We start from the raw sequence: 22,614 nt of genomic DNA, 5'->3' as shown, positions 1-22,614 counted from the left end.
CAAGGTCATAACCCAACATATTTATGACCTATTTTTTCTGTTCTTCTATAGATAATAGTTGTTCTAAAAAGTATTTAAGACTATCATGATCCACTTTTATCTTGAAGTGTCTTCCCATTAGGTAAGGTCGTCATTTCTTAAGTTCATGTAGTATTGCCAACATTTCCTTCTCATAAATAGCTTGATTAAGATGTAGCCATAAAAATAACCAATTGCCTACATCAAAAAGTCTTTCACCGTGATGTTGATATGCCTATTGTTTCATTCGATTCTGCACCAAAGTGGCGTTATCCTTTAAAAGTTGGAGAACTTGTTGTTGATGCTCGATGTGATCTTTCACTACTTGAATCTTTTTCTTGCTGATATGTCCTTCTATCTTGAGACTTTGAGGAGTGGTAATTTCTTCTAGTGCATTACAAGATATGGTCAGATTCATTTCTTGGTGCTCTATGTGATCTTTCACTTCTAGAACATTTTTTTTCTTGATATGTCCTTCTATCTTGATAGTTTTAGGAGTGGTAATTCTGACCATTGCATTACAAGATATGGTCAGATTCATTTATTCTTTCTTGATGTAGTCTTTCACTTCTTGAACCTTTTTCTTCTTGATATGTCCTTCTACCTTAAGAGTTTAAGGAGTAGTAATTATTTCTAATGCTTTACAAGATGTGGTCAAATTCACTTCTTCTTTCTCTGGGGTTGGTTCCTGGTGTATATACTCTTCTTTTGACGTTTCTTGATTCTTTTCTTCCTCCTTTCCACAATCAATGTAAAATAATTTCTTCTCAGCACACTTATGACCTTTAATGTATTTTTTATCACAATTGTAACAAAGCCCTTTTTCTCTTTTTTCTTCCAATTGTTGTCGTGTAAGCCTTGTAGGTTGTGGAAGGCTAGGAGAAACAACACTTCCATCTTTATAGTTGTGAGGGGTAGACTTCCTTGTTGACATAATTTTTCTTTCCATTTTGTAACAAAGTCCTTTTTCTTTTCTTTCTTCCAATTGTTGTGTTGTTGCTCTAAAGGTGGTGTTGCTTTTTGTATCCTCATAATGTGCTATAATTTCCTCCATGAAAATTGACCATGTAACAAGTGGTTTACGAGAACAAAGCCCTTTATAGCATAAAAATTGATCTTGTTCTAAATATGAAGATGCAAAACATACCTTTTGTAACAGTGGTACACCATGTAGATCAAAATATCTCCATTTGTCCAATTTACCAAATCCTTGCCATCAAACTTCGTCATCTCGATTTTTCTTGATTTTAGGAGCTCGATCTTGAAACGACTATAACTCTATAATTTCAGATCTCCAAGTTCTGAAATTTCTTCCTATGATAGCTCTCTGAGTTCTCTTTCTAACCCCACAAGTCTGATCAGAATTTGATTATCCAAGAAAGAGTTATGCCAAATCTCCCACGGTGACCTGATTATAGACTAGTTCAATAGAGCGAACTTGTACAACATGCCACGTCTCATTGTTTCGACCTTAGTACCTAAAACTAATATACAAAAAACTACAGGAAGTCCTCTTTTTGAAACTTCTTACAAAATTTCAATCTGATGCTCAAAACAAAAGTTATGATGATTTTCCCAAGGTGCCATGTTTGGAATGTAATTTGGGGGTCTGCAAAAACCCTAACTTCCTCAAATTATATCTCCGAAAATATAGCGAGACAAGATCTGAAATTTGGACCCGAGCTTCACCAAGATTTCAGTTCAAATGGGTTTTAACTTCAGAGTCTGAACCTTCGTATAAAAAATATTATAGCAAAACTTCCATGATGACCTATTTGAGATGGAATTCTGGAGCTTGCAAAAAGCTTAAATTCCTCAGATCATATCTCCGCAAATATAGTGCGACAAGATTTGAAATTTGGACCCGAGGTTCAAACTGATTTCTTCTCAAATGGGTTTTTTCTAGCTTTTGAAACTTCAGAGCAAAAACGTTATAGTGAAAATTCCACGCTAGCCTGTTTGGAGCAGCGAAACCCTAGAATCCAAAGCTCTGATACCAAATGTTATGAATCCAATGCACAAAAAGATACAAAAGATAGACGAACGCCTTAAAAATAAGCTTCTTCGAGGGGGCAACCTCCTTTACATTACACAAATGAACAATTCTTGGATGTTACAAATGACAAGACTTCCTTTCTCTATATAGGAGTCTAAGGGGTCATAATATAATCAGAGCCAACATAACAATAATAATGTAAGGGCACAACAATAACAATAGTGGGCATCTATGAGTTACAAAAATATAATAAAGGGGTTGTCCTAATAACAATAAGGGGTTACACTAGTAGTATAGGGACCTAACATAAATTGATTTGGCTCTTCTCTAGATGGCTAGTTATCTGTTCTCCTTCTACAACCCCATTGTTGCTTGAGGCTTACCGGGTAAGGAGAGTACCCAAGGAGTAGGCAGGGTGGTTCACAGTGAGTGGCAACGTTCAGAGAAGTGTTCTAGGAAGATTTCATCAAGGTTGATGTGGAAGTTTTGACAACAAAAGTCAAACGAAAAATTTAGTTCTTACACAAATCTAACAGTGACCAATATTATGTTCTTGAATAATGTATGCTAATCCTGTAACAACTTTTAAATTGGTTGATTTTGTCAATTAATACTCCTAGAATACACTATTTTATTTTCAATGTTTGATTTAAAAATATTCTTATGATCCACATAGTTTAGTCACTTCCTCTTCCATTGTCAGCAATCTTAGATAAACAATTTTAATTGTATACTTGTTTGGTGTAAAAGGAAATCCTACAGTCTTCGTACTGATCGAAAATAATTGTACATGGAAGCACAAAAGCTTTAAGTGGCTTGAATATATGATTGTAATATTTAATGAGTTAACTAAATCGTGTTGTTGATTGTCATGTCCCTTCTCAAATACATTTGTAACAGGGTGTTGCTACACAATTTTGCACAATTTTGGCTAAGGAAAAGAACCCAACATTTTTGACATAGGGACTTAGGAGGAAATTCGATTTTATTTGGTTGCTACTGGAATGTGGAGGCCACCCACATGTGAATTCAAATTGGGCTATTCGAATGGCTTGGAGGGAAGTTGAATAGCTGGATGGAGGGGCCCACATGAAGCAAGGAAGGCCCAAGGAGTTAAAAGGAGACGGAAGCTCTCATTTGGTTTCATTCTTACACCTTGCAATCAAAATTACTTGATTGTTCACTATTTTGTTTAGCTGAGTCAACCGGTTGTTTAGCCACGAATCTCTCAAGCGAGAGATTCAACCTTTCCTTTGGGGGACCTTTTGTGCCCGCCCTAGGGAGGCAGCTCCATAAGCATATCAAGAGATCCGGGAGTGTATTACAACACTACCATTCAGCCACAAACAGGGAGTGCATATTTCTGGCTCACTGGAGAATACGCAGGAGGAGTTGGAGCCATTAGTGATTAGACTTTTGCTGGGAGAGTTAGAGGATTGGGAGAGCAGCAGTAGGCCAACATTTCTTATGAGTTTGGAGCCAGCAGAGCCAGCATCCCAGTAGTTCGAATTACTAGGCTTGGGGAGAGCGCAGAGGGCCAGTCAGGCATTTTCATGGAGCTTAGGAGCAGGTGCTACAGTCCAGAAGCCCATCCGAAAAGTCAGGGGATTCATAGTAGGGGTCGTCCCAACACTTTGGGACTATATCTAGGAGGATTTACAGGCAGTTTCCAGCAGGCCGAGTTTTGCAGTTGCAGTTGACGTTGGGCTCCTTGGGGGTCAAATTTCAAAAGTCTAAACCAGCTAAATTCCTTCGTGGGTTTTGTTGGGTTTAGGCCAAGTAGTCCAGAGTTAAAAGCTTATAATTTTCTGAGCATAGGAAGTGGACTTTCCAGTCATTCGAACTTAGCAGAAAACTCAGTTTTCTGGGCACCATAGTGTCGATTGGTGCAACAGTTGGAATAGTCATCGGTTCAGCCATTTCTCACTTGCGTTTGGTCATGCTTGTCCATTGAGACAAGCCCAGGTGCACCATTCTATTATCCATTATATTTTTCCCTCAAAGAAGTAATTAAATGGCTCAACAGTTCCTTATTTGCAGCATTACCATGGGTGTTTAATGTGTATTTCGTTTTTATATTTTGCTGCAAAGATTATTTGCTTTTTATCACTTGTATTCCTACTTAGGAACATTACAGTGGTGTGAGAGCCTAGTTCTTGGCTCAGTGGTGGGGATTGTCTCCTATAAGAGAAGGGGATCAACAGAACATCACATATCGAAGGCAGAGGTACCGGAGCAGAGAAAGAGAGTTGGAGATTACTCCAGACACAGAGGATAGAGGGAAAGCAGTGGTAGAAGAGGAGGACATGGTGGAAACCAAGAGCATGGAAGAGATGGCTTTCGACAGCCTCTTGAGAGCCCTGAATGACTTAGCCAAGGGTCACAAAGATATGATGGAAAAGATAAAGTTGCAGAACAAAGAGAGGACCACCCCTAGAGGGTTTCTGTTTGGGGAAACTTCTAGAGCCTCTCAGCCATTCGATCATCCCTCACCAGCAGCGCAACACCCATCAGCTAGTGGGCCAACTCGTGCCACACTGCCTTCTTTCATACCAGTGGCACAAATCGAACCTGCAAGGAGTGAAGACCCCATTCACATGGGAGACTATTTCAGAGAGTGGCAGTCTATGGATGTAGACTTCAAGGAAGCACTCTCTTTCAGATATTTCTGCAAGCTCAAGCAGAGTGAGAAGAACTATGAGCTGCAAAGGACCATAGGGAGGATGTACTTCCCTACTTTTGATGGCACTACCAAGTGCACGACTAGGACTTGGGTTGAGAATATGGACACCTACTTCCAACTCAACCAGATGACAGAACAAGAGGCCATCAAGATGGCCATGCTGCACATGGAGGGGGAAGCCCATGATTGGTGGTTTCATGGCTTGGCCACCCTAGGGCATGCCAATGTGGCTTCTTACGAGGACTTCACCGGAGGGTGGTGGAGCGTTTTGACTAGAGAGATCCAGAGGCCCATTTCAGAGCGCTGACCCAATTGCGCCAAACAGGCAACCCGAACCAGTACATCTCAGAGTTTCTGCAAGTATCAGTGATGGTTCCGGATCTATCAGAGGCTAGGAGGGTGTACACCTTCATTGAGGGCTTACTTGAGCCCCTGCGTGGACTGGTGAAGTCACGCAGACCCTCCACGCTGCAGGAGGTAGTTTTGTGCACCAGAGATCTACAGGGGGCCATCCCCAAGACTAGAGCGCCTTTTCCTGCATGGACCCCTTTTCCACAAAAGGGGCATGAGACTAGACCTCCACCTCAGAGGACCACACAGGGGTGAGGCTAGCTAGATGATGAGACATGAAAGGACCTCAGGAGGAGGAAGTTGTGCTTCGCATGTAAGGAGCCCTGGGCACCAGGCCATCGGTGCACTGCTGGTAGAGCACACTATATTGAGGTCTTTTTTGACAATGACTAGGAGGACGAGGTGGAGCAGGAGTGTGGTGTGGAAGATGGTGAGAGTCTGACAAATAGAGGGCCACCACCACCACCTCCATAGGGAGGGGCATCCCTTGCCCCATCTAGGGGAGTCCTTGCTTCCTTATGCGTATTCCCAAATTTTTGACATTGAGGATCAGAGGCACTGTATAGGGGCAGAAGGTGTCAGTCCTAGTTGACAGTGGGGCTACCCATAATTTCATAGATGCCCAATTGGTTCACAGGAGGGGCCTCACCACGGCCGAGCTCGAGGGCTTTTCAGTCCTAGTACCAGATGATCGTACGATACAGTGCACTCGATATGTGCCTACCTTGAAAGTAGTTATGGGGAACTACTCGATGACGAACCATTTCTTTGTGGTCGATGTGCCAAACACCAACGTGGTGATGGGTGTCTAGTGGTTGTACTCCCTTGGGCGAGTCATGATAGATTGGAGGAAGCCAAAGACGGAGTTCATTGGACCGGATGGAAAATTGGTAGTTCTGAGAGGCATGTAGTCCTATCCACCTCAGACAGTCTCGGCCCACAGGATGGAGGCAGATCCACGACATGGGGACATTGCATAGGTAGTAAAGCTGAGGATTTCAGAGGGTGGGGGGCAGACCCAGCCACCACCACCAGACATATAGTTCTTACTGGACAGATACACAGTTGTGTTTGGGGACATTCCACTAGGGCAGCCACCACACAGGGGATTTGAGCACACTATTGAGTTAGATCCGGGAGTGCAAGCAGTGATCACCACCCCTTATAGGCATCCCAAGGCCTATAAGGATGAGATAGAGAAGGCCATTCAAGAGTTGTTAGCATTGGGCCATATCAGGCCAAGTTCCAGTCCCTTCGCTTCTTCAGTAGTGTTGGTGAAGAAGGATGGAACCCTTCGTATGTGCATTGACTACCGGGCCCTCAACTAGAAGACATTGAAGAATCGATACCCTATTCCCCACATACATAAGTTGATGGATGAGCTTAGAGGAGCCAAGTACTTCTCTAAGATTGATTTGTGTTCAGGGTACCACCAGATCAGGGTGAGGGATTAGGATATCCCTAAGGCAGCTTTCTGGTGCCATTATGGGCACTTCGAGTTCCTGGGCATGCCATTTGGGCTGACCAACGCTCAAGCCACTTTCCAGTCATGCATGAACCATGTCTTCCTGGGATAGTTGAGCAGGTTTGTGTTGGTTTTCTTCGATAACATTCTAATTTACAGTCGGACATGGGAGGAGCATCTCCAGCACTTGGAGGAGGTACTACGCATCTTGGAGGAGCAACAGTTTTATGCCAAACTATCCAAGTGCAAGTTTGGCTTGACAAAGATGCTCTACCTAGGGCATATCATCGGTGTTAACAGGGTGAAGGTCAATGCGGAGAAGATATGGGCCATTCGAGATTGGCCGGTACCACGAGATGTGACTGCGCTAATGGATTTCTTGGGCCTTTGCACCTACTACAGGAAGTTTGTCAAGGGGTTCTCACAGCTAGCAGCACCCTTGACCGATTTGACCAAGAGAGGGGCTTTCGCATGGACTGATGGAGCACAGGTTGCCTTTAATCGCCTCAAGGAGGTGATAAGCAGTTGCCCGGTCTTGGCACTCCCAGATTTTTCCCAGCCCTTCACCGTGGAGTGCGATGCATCCAAGGTGGGAGTTGGAGCAGTTTTGTCACAGGATGGACATCCCATTGCTTTCGAAAGTCAGAAGCTCCTACCACATGAGTCATCATATTCCATATATGACATGTTGGAATTTCTAAGTCTGACTGTTTGAAACCCTTCATGTACTTTATTGATTTATTCCTACCTACTTGTTATGTTAATTAACAAGTTATTTACCCTGTAAACATTGGAAATAAATACGAGTGCATGCTCAACACATTACAGCTCATCAACTGAAGGAAACAGAAACAAGCACACAAGTGACAACGTTGTTTTTGGACTAATGTCCCCGGAAAAACCCAATGCGGGAAAACTGGTGCAACTATCTAAGAGTTTGATTTGTTAAGTAGTTTCAGAATGCAATCTAGGTGCCAAATCCAGCTCACCCAACAGAGAAAAATCTCGGCAATAGTACCTCTCTACTCAAAAGTAGATATTTCGACTGGAACCCCAGATAAACACTCTGGTATCTCCACAGCTCCAATCTGCCCCACGAAACCCCAACGTCAGCCTCTCTCTGGCCCAGTGTTAGCCCAGCGTCACTGTGGCTTGGCCTGCGTCAGCCTCTAGAGGCACTGCGTCAGTCCTTTGGCCCTCTGAGGCACTGCACAGCTCCTGGCTGCCTCTGCATGAGCCCTGGTTGGCTCTACATGAACCCTTGGCTGCTTCTGCATCCCTCTCCAGCTACTGCACTGATCCTCCCGGTGTTATCTCTGCCTCTCTGCTTCTGTATTCATTGCCCCTCAGCTGCAACTCTGATTACTCTCTCAACTTTCTCAACAAACCCAGCCCTAGAAAGTCGAAATCTTGATCTCTTGGTGTGTTCTCCAAGTGACCCTCAAGCCTTTTCTTATACTTTTCTCGTTGACAATTCAACAGTTGAGATTAAGACCCTAATCAACGGCTAAGATTAACTGTAGCTTGATCCATGACTTTTGGACCCTTCTAACACAGTGTTATATTAATTCACATTAATATTTTATTTTCCCTAAATTTATACTTAGGGATTCCATTAAAAATATTAATTATTTTAATATCTCCCAAACTGTTTAGAATCTGCCCAAACCCTTACTAGGTATTGGAGATCTCATGCGCCTTAGCCTCTCCACCAATTTTCATGGCTACAACACATCCGATGCTACCCCAAATCAACACTCCCTCTTAGTGAGGACTATGCTCTGGCAATACTCCTCATTGAGTATCACCCTGATCATCCAGCATCAGTCCCTGTACTGCTACCCATGGCCCTGCCACTGCCACTGCTGCATCCGTACTGCAACTCTCTCTACATCTGTGTTGCTGCCCATGGCCCTGCCACTGCCACTACTGCATCTGCGCTACAACCCCTCTCATCATGTTGACCATAGCACAACCACTGCTAACTACTACACGGCAACTCAGTTACTGAGAAGTAACTGATCTCCCAACTCTGACATCTCTGTCAAGCTAGAGACACCCTCGATGTTGAAACTCCCTCTATTGCTGACAAGTGCTCCCTGTCTGACCTCTGCGCTGCTGCAACAACTCTATGCATCACGCACCGTTCCACACCACTCTGTGCCATCTTACACTAGTGCAACACTCTTGTGCTTCTCGCACTACTGCATCACGCTATCCTGGGAATCTTGCACTGTAGCTCCCTATGTCGCTCCATCTGCATCCGTCTCTATTGACATCGCCAGTACTACTACTCTTCTTTAGGGCTCTCGTAGCAAAGGACTAATCCAAGAGGTTGGGTACCTCGAGGATCCTGCGCCTCATTGCCTGTAGTCCGTCTTATTACATCTCGATGTCTCCCCACTTTCACTCAAGTGGTGTGTGTGCACTCATGGCACAGTCATCGTCTGTCTCCACTTCCTTCTCTGCCCTTGATGGCGCAGCCTTGGTCTCGAAGGCCTCTCCCTTGCTCTTCTTCCTTGGACACTGGGTCGCATAATGATCCAGTTCTCCACAGTGGAAGCATTTGACCTTGGAGAGGTCCTTCTTCTTCCGCTTTTTCTGCTTTCCCTCAGATGCTAGGGCAGCATCCACCTCTTCCTCCTTTTTGATTCTTATCCCCTTGCCGCTGCTTCCTGTCTTGGTCAGCGTCCTGATCTCTTCTTGGCAAAGAGCCATCCATAGTTCCTCCCAATCTGGAAGGGTCGCCCTGCCCAGTATACTCTGGACAAACACCTCCCAGTCTTTTAAGACTACGTTCAGGGCTGTTCTCACCATCAATTCTGGATCCTGCATGGCCCCTATGGAAGTCAACTAATCTCGGATATCCTTCAATCGACTGAGGAAGGTGTCGATTTGTTCTCCCTTCTGCATCTGGTATGACTGCAACTGATTTTCTAGGAGCATCTTCCTTTGCACGGAAGTATGCTGATACAACTTTGTCAGGACCTCCCACATCTCCTATGTCGTGTTCTTCTCGGCAATATGTGGTACTATATGGTCCTTGACCTTGTCAAGGATTATACTCTTAGCCCTCGCCATTACATCCTCGTACCCGTCGTTATCAACCCGGTCAACTGGGACCGCTATCGTCTTCAAGGCGAAGTGCTTGACACGATTTTTGTCAAGCACGGATAAGATTTTAGCCTTCCAGACTACTAAGTTTGAGGCTTCGTCCAGTCTATCCTATTCTCTTTCTCCGTGCACTGCCATTTCGCTGCTCCTCTACTTCCCTCCTGGAAGTTCTTAGTGTGACTCCCTCTAAGCCTTGAATTCCCTCCTCGAAACCCTTCTGCCAATGTTGAGATGCCCCCACTCTAATCGCTAGTGCATCTGCAACAATGATCCGGCTTTATTGGCTAGAAATCCTCGGTAGCAACTCCCTCCTCCTTGGTTTGGACCTGCCCCACCAGCTCCACTCTGCAACTTACCCACAACCTCCTAAACCCTAGCAAACTAAAGGTTAGAGCTCCTAGGCTCTGCGCAATCCCATCACCAGCAAATCAGCTTCCTCAGCCAACTACGTCAGCCCTCTGCATGGCTCTTTGTGAGCATGGCTTTGCCTACCTCAGCCTCTGCGTTGCCTCTTCTTGGCTCGAACTTGATGACACAGGGACTGCGTCACCCCTTCCTTGCTGTTACTCTGCTAGGAACAGCTTAAGTCACTCGGGACAGTTATTTTCTGTTGTTGCTGCTCTTCTCTACTGATGTCCTCAATTCTCCTATGATCTGCAACCACACTCTGATACCATGTTGGAATTTCTAAGTCTGACTGTTAGAAACCCTTCATGTACTTTACTGATTTATTCCTACCTACTTGTTCTGTTAATTAACAAGTTATTTACCATGAAAACACTGGAAATAAATACAAGTGCATGTTCAACACATTACAGATCATCAACTGAAGGAAACAGAAATAAACACACAAGTGACACCGTTGTTTTTGGACTAATGTCCCCAGAAAAAACCCAATGCGGGAAAACCGGTGCAGCTATCTAAGGGTTTGATTTATTAAGCAGTTTCAGAATACAATCTAGGTGCCAAATCCGGCTCACCCAACAGAGAAAAATCTCATCAATAGTACCTCTCTACTCGAATGCAGATATTTTGGCCAAAACCCAGATAAACACTCCAGTAGCTCCATAGCGCCAATCTGCCACACAAAACCCTAGCGTCAGCCTCTAGGGACTACGTCAACCTCTCTCTGGCCCAGCGTTAGCCCAGCGCCACTCTGGCTTGGCCTGCATCAACCTCTGGAGGCACTGCGTCAGTCCTCTGGCCCGTTGCATCACCCACGTTGGCCCTCTGAGGCACTGCATAGCTCCTGGCTAGCTCTACGTGAACCCTTGGCTACTTCTGCGTCCCTCTCTTCGGCTACTGCGCTGATCCTCCCGCTGCTATCTTTGTCTCTCTGCTTCTATACTCACTGCTCCTCAGCTGCAACTCTGATCACTCTCTCAACTTTCTCAGTGAACCTAGCCCCAAAAAGTCGAAATCTTGATCTCTTGGTGTGTTCTTCAAGTGATCCTCAAGCCTCCTCTTATACTTTTCTTATTGACAAATCAACGGCCGAGATTAAGTCCCTAATCAACGGCTAAGATTAGATCTGACTTGATCCATGCTTTTTGGACCATTCTAACACAGTTTTATATTAATTCACATTAATATTTTATTTTCCCTAAGTTTAGACTTAGGGATTCCATTAAAAATATTAATTATTTTAATATCTCCCACAATGTTTAGAATCTGCCCAAACCCTTTCTGGGTATTGGAGATCTCATGTGCCTTAGCCTCTCCACAATTTTCGTAGCTAGAGCACATTCGATGCTACCCCAAATCAACATGACAAAGAGATGTTGGCCATCAAGCATGCATTGGCCAAATTTCAACAATACTTAGCGGGCAACAGGTTTCGAGTGAAGACTGATCACGACAGTTTTCGTCACTTCATGGGGTAGCACGGCCTCAATAACAGGCAGCAGAGATAGGTCAGCAAGGTGCAGGCCTATGACTTCGACATAGAGTATGTGCGGGGAAAGCACAACGTGGTGGTCGATGCTCTATCTCGGAGACCAGCTGGTTTATCCCTCATGAGCATCTGCCATGATTGGAAGGTTCAGCTATTGGTGGAGTACTCCAAGGGCAAGAGGGCATGCGAGGTCTTGGAGGGTACCCACGCAGATGAGCGTTACCGAGTGATGGATGAGGTTATCTATTAGAAGGGGCACATTTCCCTAGTACCCAACTCACAGTTGAGAGAGACGGTGCTCCAGGTAGCACATGACTCACCATTATCCGGGCACCAGGGGTTTCAGAAAACATATATGGTAGCCAGGGAGAGATTCACGTGGAAGGGCCTCAAGGGGGACGCGTTGGAGCACATACAAGAGTGTGAGGCATGTCAGAGGAACAAGGGGAGTTGATCCACCCTGCAAGATTGCTACAGCCACTTCCCATCCCCGAGGGGAAATGGGAAAGTATCTCTATGGATATCATCACAGGGCTCCCCACAGTGTAGGGGAAGGACTGCATCTACGTAGTGGTCGACAGGTTGACCAAATATGCCCGCTTTTTTGCCATCCCCACCAGATACACGGCTGCACAGGTTGCAGAATTGTTTTTTCGGGAGATTTTCAAGTTGCACAGGCTCCCCAAGAACATTGTGAGTGACAGGGACAACAGGTTCATGGAAGGTTTTTAGCATAAACTTTTCAGATTCGTAGAGACTGAGCTCACTCTTGGCACCAGCTACCATCCTCAGACAGATGGCCAGATCAAGAGGGTTAATCATTGGCTGGAGGGGTATCTGAGGAACTACGTGACCAGTAGGAAGAGGGCTTGGATTTGGTGGTTGCATCTGGGGAGTACTGCTACAACACCACCCACCATATGTCCAATGGTATGACTCATTTCCGTGCTCTATATGGATATGATGCATTATCTTTTGCTGACATTGTTTTTGGAGATAGTCAGACTCCAAAGGCCACAGATTAGGTCCAAGAGAGCCAAGACATCCTCAAGGCTCTCAAGGGTAACTTGGCGACAGCCCAAAACCAACAGAAGGTGTACGCAAACCAGCACACGATAGAAAGGCATTTCGAGGAGGGGGACTTGGTGTACCTCTAGCTACAGCCTTACAGGCAGTCCATGCTGAAGCAGAAGGGGGTCGAGAAGCTACATCCCCACTTCTATGGGTGTTATCGAGTGATTAGACAAGTTGGGGAGGTAGCCTATGAGCTAGAGGTGCCTCCAAGGAGCAGGATCCACAATGTATGTCATGTCTCATGCCTTAAAAAGGTGTTGGGGCAATAGATGACAACAACAACAAATTTACCCCCATTGGATGATGAGGGCCACTTGGTTTCGGAACCTGAGGCAATCTTGGAGAGTAGGGAAAGGAAACTGAGGAGCAAGACCATCAGGGATTTCTTGGTGTGTTGGAAGAACTCGCAAGATGGGGATGTCACCTAGGAGGGTGAGCATATTTTGAAGCACCCAGCTTTGAGGTTCCTTGATGGGAAGCAACATTTGGGAGAGGAGGACTGTCATGTCCCTTCTCAAATACATTTGTAATAGGGTGTTGCTACACAATTTTGCACAATTTTGGCTAAGGAAAAGAACCCAGCATTTTCGACTTAGGAACTTAGGAGGAAATTCGACTTTATTTGGCTGTTAATGGAATGTGGGTGCCACCCACATATGAATTCGAACTAGGCCATTCGATTGGCTTGGAGGGAAGTCGAATAGCTAGATGGAGGGGCCCACATGAGGCAAGGAAGGCCCAAGGAGTTAAAAGGAGGAGGAAGCTCTCATTTGGTTTCATTCTCCACCTTGCAATCAAAATTACTTGACTATTCACTCCACTGTTTAGTTGAGTCAACCGGTTGTTTAGCCACAAATCTCTCAAGCGGAAGATTCAACCTTTCCTTCAGGGACCTTCCATGCCTGCCCTAGGGAGGAAGTTCCATAAGCATTTTAGGAGATCCGGGAGTGTTACAGCACTACCATTCTGCCATAAACAGGGAGTGTGTATTTCTGGCTAGCTGGAGAATACGCAGGAGGAGTCGGAGCCATCAGTGATTAGACCTTCCTTGGGAGAGTTAGAGGATTGGGAAAGCAGCAGTAGACTAGAATTTCTTGTGAGTGTAGAGCCAGCAAAGCCAACATCCCAGCAATTCGAATCACTAGGCTTGGGGACAGCGCAGAGGGCTAGTCCAACATTTTCGTGGAGCTTAGGAGCAGGTGCTACATGCCAGAAGCCCATCCGGGAAGCTAGGGGATTCATAGTAGGTGTCAGCGTAGCACTTTGGGACTATTTCCAAGAGGATTTACAGGCAATTTCCAGCAAGCCGAGTTTTGCAGTTGCAATGAAGTTGGGCTCCTTCGAGGTCGAATTTCAGAAGTCTAAACCAGCTAAATTCCTTCATGAGTTTTTCTGGGTTTAGACCAAGGAGTCCAAGGTTAAAAGCTTATAATTTTTTGAGCATAGGAAGTGGACTTTCCAGCCATTCGAACTTAGCAGAAAACTCAGTTTTCTGAGCAGCGCAGTGCAGATTGGTGCAGCAGTTGGAGCAGTCATCGGTTCAGCCATTTCTCACTTCGGTTTGGTCACGCTTGTCCATTGAGACAAGCCCAGGTGCACCATTCTCTTATCCATTGTATTTTGCCCTCAAAGAAGTAATAAGATGGCTCAACAGTTCCTTATTTGCAGCATTAGCATGGGTGTTTAATGTGTATTTTGTTTTTATATTTTGTTGCACAAATTATTTGCTTTTTATCACTTTTATTCCTACTTAGGAACATTACATTGATTAAGTTGCCTATAAGTCAATCATATAGGAAAGATCTGTATATCATACGCATCAACATACTTTCATGGTTCTGAAACTAGGCATGCCTCCAATTATATTGACTTGGAATTTAGATTTCTGCTTGAAAAAAATATATATATTTCTGCATTCTAATAAGCTGGCCAACAAGAACTCGTTATATCTGCATATTGCTGGAGTAATGTATCAAGTTTCAACCATTAATGTAATCTTCCACCAGAGTATCTGAGTATTGTTAATGCAATCTTCCATCAGTGTATCCGAGTGATCCATTGGAGCGATATCGATATCCTCTATGCACAGGAAGTTGTTCCTTTTGGTGTAATTTGTATATTTCATCATTTGCAAGATTCTGTAAGCTCTGTATATAGAGTCTTCCCTTTTGTTTCAAGTAAGGTTTCTACAATAAGTATATTTTTGCAGTTTTCCATACATATAACCTTGGGCGCTGGACATGATGGTAAACAGGACAAGTTAAGCTAATGAGCCAAGGTTTTGAGACATAGAAAGTAACCCTTCCACAACCTTATCCAAATTTGCAATAGATATTATTCTCATAACATTCAGATCGATTTGTTTACTCCATTAATGCTTTTATTAGCACTTTGTTTGATAATGAGGTTTGTGTCTTCTACAAGCGAATGTCCAAACAGATTTGAGGAAGTTAGGAGATGGTGAAGCTACGAATGTAACCTTAACCACTTCAGTCAATTTTTAATTGTGGAAACTAGGAAAAGATTGTTATTGAAAAAAATAAATAAATAACAAAATTTACAGACCTTCCAAATGTCAGACTAGTGTATTCATCGACCTTTTGGAATTGTTGTGGATAATAGTGTTATTTAATTGCTGTCAGTAACGTAGGTATTGGTTTGTGTTCTTAATCTCCAATAAAGAGGGCTTGAGTAATGACAATCCTTTCCACTCTTTATTTAGCAAAAATTGTAACCAATTTAAAACAGTTGAAATCCAGGACCAACTCAACTGATATTAATAACGAGGATTCAACTTGATCATATGTAATTCTGTCACGGTGAATGTCGATATATGATGTTGAGGAACAGAAGCGTAAGTTTGAGAAATCCGACCTTAATCCGTCAGTGACCAAGTTGACTACCTTTCAGCAACAGAATTGAATTTATAAGTTCCAGATCTCCTAACGATAAAACATAAATAGATTAAATTCAATTTGAATCAATAATAACAATAGTGGACAAAATAATAACAATTCAATCTTATCATCATGCTGTCTATATATTGTGCATTGCTCTAATACCTTTGATGCCTTTTCATTTCAAGCTGGTTGTTGTTTTACTCAGAAGGGTTGCTCAATCGTTAAGTACTCTTCTCCGAGTAACTTGGTTATTTCCTCCGCTCTGTGGTCTTGAAAAGAGATTCATCGACATATATGGACCCTATTGAGTAAGAATGTTCATCTACATTCTACACTTCCGTATTAGTCTTCTTTATCCTCTAGCTTTCCACTTCAGGAAGAAATAATGCATTCTCCTAGATTGTATCACTTTTATTTGTTAATTCAAAGTTTATTTAATTACAGTTTAAAAGTTCATCGACCTCAATCTATATTGTATCACTCTTTTCATGAGCGCATTCGTTTTCATCTCTGTTAGTAAGTAAATGGAGTAAAGTGTGAAATAAATATTACTCGCTGTTCTTTTCAGTGGCACGAAAATCTCGACAACTGCTGGAAAGCTAGCTGATATAAGTTAAGTGTAATCTTATGAAATCACAGGAAACGTTGAATTCCAAGTCTCTGATTGCGGAATAACAGAATGTAGTTAAAACTCAAGAATTTATATCACAGTTTAAGTACTGTAGCAAGGTCAGATATCAGCGTTGTATTTACACATCATCATCTTACTGTTTCTTGAGAGTAACAAGTTTATTTATTACCAAATTTGAGTATATTACTCTTGTGCGTGAAACTCAATTATTATATTATGCTTTTAAATATATAATAGAATTCCACAATTAAAAAAATAATTATGAATGCTTTAGACGAATAGAGAACTGAATGATATTATTCAACTCTGTAAGATGCTATAGTAAAACCATAATTATCGATAAGAAGTGATAATTCCAATAACGAATACTTAATATTTAAAAAAAAAACGTAAAATTTGAAAATGTCACATATTTAACAGTAGTAAAAATAGATCTCAAGATTAAGTCGAATTTATTCATGTTGTGCTGGAACCTGTAATTAATTCTTCTGTTAACATAGAATATGAATAATCAATTTATCCTTAAAATGCTTTGACATCAGCATTATCATAATTATTGAGGTTAAGCAAGAAATAATATATTTCTCCTTGCAGATATAATAAGAGCACAATTTGACGGAATCAGGGTACTGTTGAATGGTGGTGTGATTGATGCCAACATGTCTTTGAATGCTCTTAATATTCATCTATGGATCACATTAATTGGAAGCACCACTGGCCAAGAACCCTGGTAGGATGAGAAGCCCCTACAGTGTGGTCTTGAAGCCCCGCTTTCATTGTGACAATTGATCAGTGAGATCTGTGTTTTGGGTTCTATACCATCTTCATTTGATTCTCCTCGTCATGCTGATTCCAGCAGTAGGTGGCATGCCACATAACTCCTTATAGTTGAGGAGATATGGTTGTCCAAAATTTGAGCCCCATTTTATGGTAAAAAAGCCCAAATTGGAATATTAATGGCTGCTTGATAACTGGTCAATTTTGGAAGTAAATATGGAAATATATCTATATATATATATATATATATATATCAATGTTGTTAAAAGCGCGAGCGGGATTTAATCGGCGCCGGGAAAAAAGCGGAAAAAAGCGGGAAAAAAACGTTTGGCACAAAAATATTCATTTTTTTTCATTTTTTTTCATTTTTTTTAATATCTAAACCATCTACAACATAAAATAAATACATTGACACATAAATATGATAAAAAAACTAATATATAAGATGTTTAATATCATTTCTAGCGCTAAAATCACACATAACATTGAATCATGTCCTGAATAGTAAGTCCTGAGTCCCAACTCAGCCTCAAAATATCAACAAAAAATATGATAATGTATCTCATCATGTCATAATGTCATATACAATAAAATGAAAGTCTAATCCTATTGATTTCCTCTGCCCCTCTTGCGAGAAAATGGCACAACTTTCTCTTTCCCTCTAGATGTAGAAGTTGGTGCCTGTGCTGGTGGAAATGGCAGTGGAGTCTGACGTGCTCTAGAAGCTGAAGAACTAGTAGTAGCAGCTACAGGAGGCTGAGGTGGACGGAGACCACGTCCTCTACTGGTGGTAGTGGTAGCCCGGGTAGGCGGTGTCACCTCCTCCTCCTGCTCCTCCTCCTCCACCTGCTCCTCCTCCTGCTCCTGCTCCTCCTGCTCCTCCTCCTCCCCCTCCTCCTCCCCCTCATCCTGCACTAACCAATCATCAGTGGGATCCATGAGAGGCCTCTCGGTCTCAACCCTCCATTCAGCAGTGGTGTCAATCCCATCCAATGAGATGGCTTCCGTATCAGGTGTCTTCTCTAGTTGTCTCACCCACAATCGAAGATTGTAGTAGACATAGACCATGTCATTAAGTCTATGGGACTCCAACCTGTACAAAGTTCATGAAATAATAATTAATAATTAATATTATAAAAAAAATCAGTGTTCCACGGGGACGCGTCCCCCAGGGTGGGGTGCGCGCACCCCTTGCACCCCACGTCCCCCTTTTGGGGAGACTCGGGGAGACGCAAGGGGGTGCGTTTCCCCAATGTGGGAGACTCGACTCCCCGAAAGGGGTACTTCTGGGCGTCCCCCCCAAAAATGGGGTTCTTCTGGGCGTCCCCCCGAAAATGGGGTTCTTCTGGGCATCCCCCCTTCATTTTTGTCTAATTACCCTTTATAAACCAAAAAAAAAAAATGAAAATTAATTTATTAAAAAAACATAAAAAATAAAAATAAACTAAATTAACAATTATAAATAAAAAATTACATGAACAAGTTAGGGTTAACTCCACTTTTCAAGTTTTCATTCTACCGCCATTCATTATGCTCTTACCTCAACGCATTTTTTTCTTCCATCTGCTCTCACTGTGCCCACGAGAGCTTCAGCGCATCCTCACTCGGGGAGACGCAAGGGGGTGCGTTTCCCCAATGTGGGAGACTCGACTCCCCGAAAGGGGTACTTCTGGGCGTCCCCCCCAAAAATGGGGTTCTTCTGGGCGTCCCCCCGAAAATGGGGTTCTTCTGGGCATCCCCCCTTCATTTTTGTCTAATTACCCTTTATAAACCAAAAAAAAAAATAAAAAAAAAATGAAAATTAATTTATTAAAAAAACATAAAAAATAAAAATAAACTAAATTAACAATTATAAATAAAAAATTACATGAACAAGTTAGGGTTAACTCCACTTTTCAAGTTTTCATTCTACCGCCATTCATTATGCTCTTACCTCAACGCATTTTTTTCTTCCATCTGCTCTCACTGTGCCCACGAGAGCTTCAGCGCATCCTCACTCTTCTCCACGCAGCGACTTGCTGTTAGCACTTAGCAGTCGTTCCAAACTTGCAGTGGCATCCTCCCTCTTGCTCCACGTAGGCAGCAAGCGGCAACATATCAACGATTCAGCGTAATCTTGAATATATTGAAGCTGGGCCTCTTCATTTGACTACCGAATAAGTTAGCAGTCGTTGCAAACTTGCAGTGGCATCCTCCCTCTTGCTCCACGCAGGCGGCAACATATCAACAATTTAGCGTAATCTTGAATATATTGAAGTTGGGCCTCTTCATTTGACTACCGAATTCAAACAAGAAAAACTCGTTTCTGAGGTGATTTTGTGAAGTAATTTCGTGGATTTTTTGCTATCTCTGAGGTGGTTTCGTTGGGCTTCTCTAGTCACAAGTCTTGCGCTTTTCTGGTCATAATTTCTGGTTTGTTTTTTGGAGCAGTATTTTCACTTTGGAACTGCTGTCATACTCTTATCGGACCTCAGTCTCAGCGCTGGGAAAAGGTCTGCTACAACCTACAGACCTCAGTTCATCCCTGAGGCAAGGAGCAGATCTCTGCAACTTCGGTCCTGAGGCAAGAAGTAGACCACTGTTATCCTCAGCCATGTGAAGACTTAGTGTTCAATTTAGAATCTAGAAGACTAGAATGATGAATGATGAATTCAGAATTTTCAATTTTCAATTTAATTTTTAAATCAACGATTTAATGTAAATTATAGAATGATGATTGATGAATGATGAATGATATGGATCAATGTACATTGTATTTGAATATTTGAGTTTCATATTGAATTTTATTATTGAATCTTATGGTATTGAATCTTGATGAATTAGCATTATTGAACAATGAATATGAACATGAAAATTTCAAAATTATATACAATGTACATATATATAAATTTATAATATATATAATTAAAAATTATATTATATATACCTCGACGTCTCCCCGTCTCCCCTAAATTTCCCTAAAATTTCAAGGTTCTCCCACACGTCCCCTTTGTGCGTCTCCCCGCACCCGCGTCTCCCCGTCCCGGAGACTTTGTGGAACATTGAAAAAAATAGTGTTTAAAACTTTAATGAATTCAAAAATTTATTTGGAAATTTGCAATATTTTAAATGTTTAAGTGTTAACCTATTGCGCTTCTTGTTGTGTATTTTTTCAAATACACTCCAATTGCGCTCACATCCCGAGGAGCTGCATGTTTGGCTGAGGATGCGTACGGCAAGCTTTTGCAAAAGGGGTACTCTGACACCATACATCTTCCACCATGCGTCTACAACAAAATTACAAATAAAATTTTAAATAAACATAAGAAAAAAATGGAATTTGAAGAGACAATGAAATTTGAAACAAAGTTACAAAGTACAAACTAAAAAATACCTGGCATTTTAATCGTCCTATCAGTGACAGCCATCTCAAAGCCAAATGTGCCACCTGACATCTTATATGTCTCAATTTGTCTAGAGATCTCTATACGTTCTTCTGGAGATCTCACCATCTTCTGGACACAGGTTAATAATCCTTCCACGACCTCAACATCAAAATCAAACCCACATGCATAAGAAAATGCAGGGTTCAGGAAAAGCCCAGCAGCATGAATGGGACGATGGAGTGTGTTGTTCTATCGCTCATCAATGACTTCCCATAGAAGGAGTTGTCTCTGAAACCCATCATCTCCCTTATCATCATAGTAGGACCGAATGGCTTCTTTGGCCCTGTCCATGGCTTCATACAAATAGCCCATTGCGAGCTTCTCACCATCAACCAACCGAAGAACCTTTACCAAAGGTTCTGTAACAGCGCACACCTCCTGCACTCCCGCCCAGAAGTCTTCCTGGTATGAAACTAGTCTGCAGACGGCCTCTCCTTCTGGTTTGCGGCTCATTGACGAAGCACGCCACTCCTCTGAAATAAACATTCTCTTCAAATCCCACATAGAATTCAAGAGGGATTGAAGAGATATGAAACTCGTCGCAAACCGTGTAATGGCGGGGCGCACCAACTCTTTGTTGTTGGTGCATTTTCTCATCAAGCTAAGCACAGATGTGTGATTGTAAATAAATTTTGTGATGCTTTTTGATGAGTCAACAATCTCTTTGACAAAGGGAATTTTCCCTATGTCCTCTAACATCAAATCAATACAATGGGCAGCACAAGGTGTCCAAAATAAAGTAGGATGCCTGTCCATAAGCATTCTACCAGCAGCAACATAATTTGCAGCATTGTCCGTTATGACTTGGACAACATTTTCTGCACCCACCTCCAAAATAAACACATCCAGCAAATCACATAAAGTTCTTGCATCTTTGATTTGATGAGTTGCATCAATAGATTTGATAAACATAGTCCCCTTGGGACAACTAACCAAGAAGTTTATAAGGGTTCTCCCCTTTTGGTCAGTCCAACCATCTGACATAACTATGCATCCTGTTTGTGCCCATGATGCCCTAAAATCCTCCAATCTTTGGGTGCAATCACGTTTTTCATCTTGAAGAAGCCGGCCTCTGAAATCATGAAGAGAGGGATTTTGTACCCCGGGCCAACACTGGCAATAGCATCAACAGTAGGTTGGAAAAATGGATTATTCCTTATAATGCTGAAAGGAATATCACTCCAGAGGAGAAATTTTGTCATCAACCTGTCAGCTTGTTCTTTTTCAGTTCTTTTTAGCATTGAACCAATAGTTGGTTGTGAACCAGGTGTGGTTCGAGGAACAAAATATGATGATGCAGCTACCGGATTGACTGACGCTGCAGTAGAACCAGTGCCACTTGGCCCACTTCCTTCAGCTGACCTTTTTAGTTGCCTTTTGAGTTCTTCTTTGGCCTCTCTAGTGTGCTCTAATTCTCACAATGCTCTCATGGCTCTTTGGATAATTTCAGCAGTTGTATTTAGACAGGGCCCCACATCATGTCCAGGGATTTGTGCAAGGTGGAACTTCAACCTGTACACCCCCCCGAATATCTCCTTTCCACACAACTTGCAATACAAGTTTTGTCTATCATTCGGAGTTTTAGGTTCACCATATTCCCAGAAAGGATCCAATTTCCTTGGCATGTTTGTTTTTGAATTTTGAATTTGCAAACCTATGGAAAAATAAGGATTAGGAAATAGGAATTTAGGATTACATAATACAAATTACAATTTAGCATTTACAAAATTACAAGTTAATTATTTCCAAAATCCCAATTTCCAAACCCAAGTTACCCAACCAAATGCCAATGGCAAATGCCAAAAAACAATGAAAATTCAAAAAAAATAAACAATGTTTAAAAAAAATGAGAAAATAAAAATAAAAAATTGGTTCTCATAGTCATAACAAATTACCCATCCCAAATCAATGAAAAATTACAAAAAATTCTTGAAAAACAATGTAAAACAAAGTTTTTATAGAAGCAAAACAAAAAAAAAATTAATCTACATACCTTTTTTATGGACAAATTGGTGATCTTGTCTTGGATTTCTCCTAAAACCACTTGGATTCGCTCCCAAATTCGACGGAAACCCTTCAGCTCCTCTCCCTCACCTCTTCTTCTCCTCCTCCGCGCGCAGACAGCATAATGAAATAAAAAAAATCGTTTTTTGCCTATTAAAAGCCCGCTGCCCCGACCATCTGCGATTTTTTCCATAAAAATCGCGATTTTTTCAAAAAAACGCGATTTTTTCCGAAAAAATCGGTATAAAAAAAAGGCGCGATTTTTTGGTATAAAAATCGCGA

The 22,614-nt window shown here is 42.3% G+C and overlaps 1 protein-coding gene across 7 annotated transcripts in view; it reads right to left on the bottom strand.

The window, feature by feature from the left end:
• The window catches only part of ASG2 (transducin family protein / WD-40 repeat family protein), a 397,489-nt gene that overhangs the window by 4,863 nt on the left and 370,012 nt on the right, over positions 1–22,614 (bottom strand). The window contains exon 19 of one of the 7 annotated variants that reach the window (XR_016266868.1): positions 15,367–15,537. The exons of 3 other annotated variants lie outside the window; for them this stretch is intronic. Coding sequence is in view for 2 of the 4 variants with exons in the window: in XM_089459353.1 (XP_089315479.1) it covers positions 15,495–15,537 (43 nt within the window). In the remaining 2 variants the exon portion in view is untranslated. The remainder of the gene's footprint in view (positions 1–15,366; positions 15,538–22,614) is intronic. 3 more of the 7 variants (XR_016266870.1, XM_089459353.1, XM_089459354.1) reach the window with 3 other exon arrangements.

The sequence above is a fragment of the Pinus tabuliformis genome, chromosome 7, assembly GCF_031772625.1.
Source record: "Pinus tabuliformis cultivar Carrire ecotype Pingquan chromosome 7, CPIR1, whole genome shotgun sequence".
NCBI lineage: Eukaryota > Viridiplantae > Streptophyta > Pinopsida > Pinales > Pinaceae > Pinus > Pinus tabuliformis.
The sequence above is the reverse complement of the archived record's forward strand: the minus strand, read 5'-3'. Positions and strand labels throughout refer to the sequence as shown.